Source organism: Aedes aegypti, chromosome 2 (assembly GCF_002204515.2).
Source record: "Aedes aegypti strain LVP_AGWG chromosome 2, AaegL5.0 Primary Assembly, whole genome shotgun sequence".
Taxonomy (NCBI): domain Eukaryota; kingdom Metazoa; phylum Arthropoda; class Insecta; order Diptera; family Culicidae; genus Aedes; species Aedes aegypti.
The window spans coordinates 291269084-291277400 of record NC_035108.1 but is presented as its reverse complement, the minus strand read 5'-3'; the positions used below and the strand labels follow the sequence as shown (position 1 = coordinate 291277400).

At 36.8% G+C, this 8317-nt stretch overlaps 1 protein-coding gene across 12 annotated transcripts in view; it reads right to left on the bottom strand.

Annotated features, from left to right (window-relative positions):
- Nucleotides 1-788: 788 nt before the first annotated feature.
- The window catches only part of LOC5569178, a 41374-nt gene continuing 33845 nt past the window's right edge, over nucleotides 789-8317 (bottom strand). For 11 of the 12 annotated variants that reach the window (XM_021845351.1, XM_021845348.1, XM_021845352.1 and 8 more), the window contains one exon: nucleotides 1041-2184. In XM_021845351.1, coding sequence (XP_021701043.1) covers nucleotides 1960-2184 — 225 coding nt within the window. In that variant the 3' untranslated portion in view covers nucleotides 1041-1959. Of the gene's footprint in view, nucleotides 2185-8317 lie in introns of all 12 variants that reach the window. The other variant, XM_021845343.1, reaches the window with a different exon arrangement.

Sequence of the window (8317 nt, the reverse complement as noted above, 5' to 3'; positions counted from 1 at the left end):
CATTCTCTCTTCCACTTTCGAGAGGCAATACGTTGGAGATAGAGAGGCCACTCTGGCTACAGAGTAAAATGCACACACCTTGGTTTTGGGAACAGGGATGACGAGACTTTCTCTCCATTCGTCCGGGAATGAGCGCTGGTACTACATATTTACTATCAATTAGCTCTAGCAGTTTCGCTTTACCTCCTAGAGGGAGGTTTTTTTTTCTGGACGGGTTGCCAATATCATCAGGGCTGATTTACTGGTACATATTAGAATAATTTCGCAAATAAATTTATCTGAGCTGGTCCACCTACAAAAACATTACAGCTCCCAAGATATGAAACGGATTTAAACACCGTAGAACTGAGTTTGCTGGAAATTTGATGACATATTTCAGTGACATATTTCAATCAATTCACCATACTTTCGAACCATCATTATCATTACCATCCTATTCATAATCAACTTTGAAATTTGAGACAAAACTGAAGTGAATAAAACATGGTAGACTCGGTGGACTTAACGCTTTAGTTGCGAATATAAGAGGTGCATTTGGTAATTAATATTCAGCAGAGAACAAGGTTAAGGTCGGTTATGTCGTGGAAGACCATGAATATCTTGGCTGTACGCAATGGAAGCGGACCTGAGAACCCTAAACGCTCGGTGTAGCTGCAGAAGTATCGCCCAAGACCAAGGAAGTCAGAGCTCTACAATAGGTACGGCTGTCTTGCATCCTGGCATCAGGTAACCTTTTGATTGTCTTTCGGCATATGGCTGTCATAGCATGAAAAAACAACACATTGTCGTAATAGATCATGGAACTAATGATTTATTTCCTAGAAAAAAATCTCATTATGACACAAAGTTGCACAAACGGCACTTAAAATACATCATTTGCTTCAATTTATTTTGCCGGAGCTTATAAAACACTACATGCAGTACCATAAGTAATGTATCTTTTCTCTTCACGACGACCGCGCATGGTTTCTTTCAATTTCACAGCATATGTTTCCCACGCAATTATGAAATTAATCTTTCACTGTTCTATGCGATGCAATAAAACCCTACATCGTTCAGTTTTGCAATTTTTCCACTGTCATCATCAATTTTCCCTCTCCCAGTTTTTTTTTCGCTGAATAAGTTAAATAAGTTAACAACCATAGGGTTTCTTTTCTTATCATCGTCATCGAGCCCTTAAGGTAACCATCATTGGCATGCGATATACATGTGCTTTCGTACGCTACATGGTACATATCTAGAGCATTCGCAGTGCGTTGGTTGATATACGTAATGAAATTATAATAGTGATGCAACACGAGCATATTAGTCAGTCATTGTTTGTATGTTTTGTTTGTTGTTTCATGAGTTTTGTTTATACGATATGTTCTATCTAACAGTATGTAACAGATTCAATATGTTTGTGCTCTAGACAGTATAATACAAAAATGACTAGTTCATTTACATATCGTTACTTGTTTTTTTTTAGAGATTACATCCATAAGTAATTATTTGGTTAAACATCTAAAGTTCTAAAATCGTTTCGTTTTAACACAACAGGGTTAAATTTCGTTTTGAGGAGTGAAAATGAATTTCAAAGGTTCGTTAGAATCAGTGAATTCTAAGGCTAATTCTTGACCTTTGTTGCATTCTGTTAAAATATACAATAAAATGAGAGTTAACTAACTTTTTCCTTTGCCTTTAAAATGTTAGTGTTTTGATGGAATGTAGTCTGATCGAGTCGTTTTTATTTTGATTTGTAGCTTCACTTCCAGTGTGTTTCGTTCTTTTTCTCTACTGTTCGATTTAGTTCATTTTTTTGTTCGTTTGGTTCGACGTTTTCTCCATTCTCCAACACCTGCCTCGACGGTAGGTGGCTAGTAGATTCAATGAATTTTGGTAGGAAACTTCACATGCGAAAACCAACCAGACTGGCAGTCCATCAATCCATCCGTTAGCCGGTTCATCACGTGCGTGCATTTATTTGGACGATGGATAGTAGTAGAGCACGGTATTGCCCGGTAGTTGCCATCTGGACGCTTGAAGTTCGATCAACTGTAGCAAGGTGCGGCGTATGGCCGGGGCCGATGCGGACGAGTTCAGGAATGCATCACGCACTCCGGTCAGAAGGGTTTCCAACTGTTGTGGCAGGTGCGTCTCCAGGTCCCGCCCAATGCAGGTCAGTACGAAAAAGAGACATTCGATCTGAAATGATAAGGAGGGTTTCAAAAAGCTTATAATTCTTAGTTGATTTAATAAATATTCCCAGTTGAGATATAGAGTGGTTCCATCAATTATGGCTATAATATAAATTGCAAGAACAAAACAAAATTTTTCCTTTGTTCCACTAGACTATACATAATAGCTAATTTTAAACGAAATGGTAAAACTATTCATCAGTGCGCATCGTACCTTCGTGCTGTGCGTACACACATTATTTCTGCTCTCGGAAGTTTTTGAAACTACCTAATGCAAAAAATCAGTACCGTAATTTCGGGTGAAATTGATCATTTTTTACGGTTTTTCTTGTCTGTTTTCTATAATGTTGACAATACCAAACAACTGAATGCAGTAAAACAAGTACGAAGAGGAGCCTCATCGACTCATGTACCGAAATTTTGTAACAAATGTTATTTTAGTGTTAACAAATATCTCTAAAATAAAAAATCAGGGGATCTCATATCGGGGTGAAATTGATCACTTGACAATGCCATTATTGTTAGTTTTCAAAACAACTCAACATGATAAATTTGAGATCCCTGAATCCGAATATGCTTGTCAAATTCTTAACAATGCAATATTTATATAAATAAATAATATTTAAATTTCAAGAATTACGCGGAAAACGCCTAAATGTTTGCAATTTCCTAAGGAATTCAATGATATCTAACAGAAATTCGATTATTTCAACCATATGAGCTAATTGGTACGAGTTTTGGTGATTAAACCTGGTTTGGGGATTTATCTCAAGCATCCTCACAAACTGTCAGGTTCATACCATGTTCAAATCCTTGTTTAGAACTAGAAGCTCATGGATGTTTGTCAATACTGCACCGTCCATGATTTTGAAATTTTACATTATTTTCATAGTAATAAACATTCTTTAACGCTAAAAACTTCACAACACACAATTCGACAATAGTTACGACAAACAACGTTCATTTACTGCAGTTTATATTGATATTTGTGCTCCATTAGGAATAAATAAAATCGTGGGAAACGATGATCAATTTCACCCTTCTGATCAATTACACCCGATTTTACGGTACCGTAATCCGGGGGCAAATTGATCACTGGGGTGAATTTGATCCAATGTGCTTTACCACATTGAATTTGATCAGGTCGATACCAAAAAACATTTCCTCCAAAGGATGCTGAAGGTTTCGTTGGCACCACAGACAATCCATGTTTTCAAGTTTATAGATGCCTAATAATGATTTTGATCTACATATCTCATTTTTATCAGGGTCAGTTTTGCATAGAAATATTCACAGTTTTTGAAGTTGTAAGCAATGCAGTTGGAAATGTCGGTGCTAAACTATCCACTGGTACTATGCCTACATGTCGACTTTGAGTGTTTAAAATGCTGTGTAAGCTTGAGTATGAACTACTGAACTCATTTTTGATATCATACAGCATAGCAAGTACAGTTACCCCACAGTTATGCATCAACTAAGGGTAATTTTTCAGAACAAAATGTGATTAAAAACATGGTGACGCTGTACAAAACAAAATTACTTCCCTGGCACTACTAAATATAGTTGTTTTTGAGAATACACCTCAAAATACCCGGTTATTTACGAAAAAGTGTCGATTTCGATGGTAATTGCAAACGATGTCCACTCCACAGATGTGGATCAGTGGGAGAGAAGGATTCGTATTATCGATCAAACCGGCTCATATTATGGATCAAAACACTATAACAGCAATTTATCTGCGAGGTAAACGAATGGTGTGCTAGTGAAAGCATACGTTTTGGCGTTTGTTTCGGAATCGTCTTATCTTTGATTCATAACTGGGTTTCAATGCCCGACAGTTATGAATCAACGCTTCTGGGAATACGGATGACATTTTATTTCCTACGAACGGAAAAAATATGCTTAAGCATATTATAATTGATTGCGATGCTGTACAGATTTATGTTTCACGTTAGTAGTTTAATTTTACAATAAAATGATTAAATACTCGAGTTGTAAGAATTTTGACGTCATTTTCAGATTCAAGAGACCCAAATTTAGAAGATAGAGATTTTTTATTCTTAAACCTGTTTTGTGATATGGTGATCAATTTCGCCCCATGTTACATTTTAATTTTATGATATTAAAACTTTTTTTTTATGATATGTCAAATATTATTTCATAAAAAGTCGATTCCATAAACTGATAAAGATCAATGGAGTACTGGTTTTGTCGAAATCTATTTGACAATATTGAAATTCCGAAAAACAACACAACAAAAAAAAATGCAAAATAGTGATCAATTTGCCCCCGGATTACGGTATTTCTCAGTGCCACTAAAACAGTACTTTTTAGTACTAATTTTTCTACTATTTATTTTTCGTTGGACCCGTAAGTGATAGCTAGCGATGGTATTCCTTTTTGGACACCGTCTTATAAAAAACATCTTAAAACGTCACTTCTTCTTTCGTTTATTCACTGAACATGGTTGCAACCATGGAATCTTTCAGCTCACAACTTCCATCCAAGAAGTGGATTTAATAACTGGCACTAAATGTGGCAAAATGAAAGAAAAGACGTTTCTCCGGTATGCGCGCTTTTTTCCAACGGTAGAATGTAGCGATGGGCAAAAAGAATCGGAGCCGTTCAAAAGATCCGGATCACTCAAAAGAACGAATGATTCGTGGATCGTTTTGGCACGAGGCGGTTCATTTGATCAGCACGGATCAGACAAAAAGTGAACCGGAAAAAGAATGAACCGATTATTTTCCCCTACTCTCCTTCGTTCGTTTGTTGGCTCTGTTATAACGCTTGACACGTGTTTTGCTTTGCGTGCCACGGCACACATGCAAACACAGTTTGTTGCAGCTCAGCCTACACAGTCAAATAACTAATTTGCCCCGCCTACTTGCATACAGGCAGATGAAGGATAGAGAGAAAACCACATTTTGTTTCTTCCTTTTGGTTCGGGTAGCGGAAATCGGCTGAGTATATCGTGAGTTACTGAGATACGAAAGGTACGTCGTATGTCGTGCAACAGCGAGTGAGCCGCTCTCGCTCGGATCAGTTCGCTCTTCCTTTGTTCAGTAAAATGAGTGATTCGGATCGGATCCGTTCACTAAAATGAGTCGTTTTGCCCATCTCTAGTGGAATGGTTAATGTTGATAATTGCATCGAAATGAGCAATCAGTTCGATTCTCTAGAGGAATTTTCCAAACACCAAATCGAAGCAGTCTCTAGGAGCCCAAGCTCTTTGTTTCAAGTGAGGAAGCAAATAGTTTCGCCTATCATGATCAATTTTTCCGGATTTGGGGTATTTAGACAGGAGATCTTGAACTTCATTAGGGGAATCAAGGTCTCCATTAGGAAACTGTCGCGTTTTGCCGGATACTCTTAAAGATCGCGAACTTCTTCTCTTCTTCTTTTTTCCTTATGACGAGAAATCTGAACGTTTGTTCAAAGTCGTCTTGAAAGGTCTCTCAAGTGACTATAAGTCACCTAAAGAGATCAAAAACGGAATAAATTATTTACTTGGTTTTTCCACAGTCCAAGTAATCATTATGAAAAAGAGAATCAACAATCTGGCATTGTTCGGAAAGGGATTTCTCAAGAGTATTATTTAGTTCACTTTAACAAAAAATATTTAAATAATATTAAAGCTTTAGAAAAAGCTAGACTTATGTCCGATGTCCGTGTGACATGGGAACATTTCCAGAAACCTGGAGGAAATTTCCAGAACCCCACTCAGTGCCGTTGGTGCCAAAAGTGGGGTCATGGAACAAAACATTGCCGCATGGATGCTAAATGCATGCCTTGCGGAGGTTCTTCTCACGCTAAGGACGTCTGTCCAGTGAAGGAAGATACCGATAAGTTCATATGCGCAAATTGCGGGGGCAATCATAAGTCAAATTTTTTAGCTTGCCCGGATAACGGTCGTTTCCGGAATTTCCCCGGTAGAGTATCGAACAATGCGAAACTGACTTGCGAAAATTGGCTTTGTCATTGGTGACTATAATGCCAAACATCGGTCATGGAATAATTTACAAAATAATTATAACGGCAGAATTCTATTCGATGAGTGATATTTCTCAATTCAATACTCTGATAGCCCTACATGTTTTTCCTCTTCTAGAAACCCATCTACGATTGATTTGGTCTTAACCGACTCTAGTCATCTTTGTAGCCAATTAGTTACTTATGTTGATTTTGATTCTGATCATGTCCCTGTCACATTTCAAATATCCCAAGAAGCGATTCTCAATCATATCAGCTCCACTTTCAATTATTTTCTAGCTGACTGGAATATATATGGAACTATATTTATTAAATTAAAATATTGACTCTAATCTTGATGTTAACATTTCTTTACAAACAAAACGTTTTTCACAATTAAGAAACAAAAATTTTGAAAACAAGATTTCTCAATCGGACCTTGGCTTTAAGTCCTTTTGGAAATTATCTAAAATTTTGAAAAAAACCTCAGAAGCCAATACCGGCATTGAAAGAGGAAAACAAATTATTACTAACCAATTGCGAAAAAGCTCAAAAACTTGCTATGCAGTTTGGAAGCGCGCACAATTTTAATTTAGGACTTACTAGTCCAATTGAAAATCAAGTTACTCAGGCCTTCGAAAATATTCTCAATCAAGAGAACGTTTTCGAAAATTCCTGGGAGACTGTGACCGAGAAGTGAGAACTATTATTAAAAAATTCAAAAATATGAAAGCTCCTGGTGATGATGGAATTTTCTACATCCTCATGGGGACGGACCTGGTGTAGTGGTTAGAACACACGCCTCTGACGCCGAGGACCTGGGATTGAATCCCATCCCCGAGATAGCCACTGAAAATTTCAGTGACGACTTCCTTCGGAAGGGAAGTAATGCCGTTGGTCCCGAGGCCAAGGGCTAAAAATCTCGTTAATAAAGATAGAAAAAAAAGATCCTTGTCAAGAAACTTACAGAAAGTTGATCTTAGTTGATATATTAAACAAATGTTTTTAATAAGCATATTTTCCTGACACATGGAAAAATGCTAAGGTTGTACCAATTTTAAAACCAGACAGAGATCCTGTAGAAGCTTCTAGCTATCGTCCAATCAGTTTGCTTTCTTCCACTAGTAAACTTTTTGAAAAGGTCATTTCGAACAGAATGATGGTCCACATCAAAGAAAATTCAATTTTTACCAATGAACAGTTCGGATTCCGCCATGGACATTCGACCACTCATCAACTTATACGTGTAACAAATTTAATCCGTTCCAACAAATCTGAAGGCTATCCTACTGGTTCTGCTCTTCTAGACACAGAAAAAGCATTCGACAGTGTTTGGCATGAAGGCTTGATTCTAAAGCTAAAAAACTTTAATTTTCTAACAAACATTGTTAGAATAATCCCAAGTTATCTGTCAAATCGTGCACTTCAGGTTAATTATCAGAACTCCAGGTCTGAAAGACTTTATGTAAGAGCTGGTGTTCCACAAGGCAGCATTTTGGGACCAATATTATACAATATTTTCACATCTGACTTACCTGAGTTACCTCAGGGATGTCAAAAATCTTTGTTTGCGATTGACACAGGTCTCTCCGCCTAAGGACGAAGCCTGCGTGTCATCTGCTGTAGATAGCAAAAAAGTTTGGATTTATTTTCTTCATACTTGCAAAAATGGAAGATTTCTCCTAATGCTTTCAAAACTCAATTTGTAATATTCCCACATAAATGTGTGAAATGTCTCTATCCCCTTCTTAATAGAAAATCAAAACTTTGTTTAAGAACAAGCTTTTGATCTTCATTTTCAGGCCAGCTATGTTGTATGCTATTCCAATATGGACTAGCTGTTGTAATACCAGGAAGAAATTTTTGCAGAGAAAATCAAAATAAAATTTTGAAAATGATTCTGAAGCGTCCTCCCTGGTATAGTAATAATGAGTTACATAGAATATCCAATATTGAAACATAGGAACAAATGTCAAATAAAATAATTGATAATTTTAGACAAAATCGTTGCAATCTTCAATTGCCACGATTAATGCGTCATATATTTAGGTTAAGTTATGTTAAGTAAATTGAAAACTTTTTTTCTCTCTTATAAGCAGGTGAAATCAACTCAGCTGTAAAAAAATGGACTACTACCGCAAATGAAATGTAATATGTTGTTAACAAAA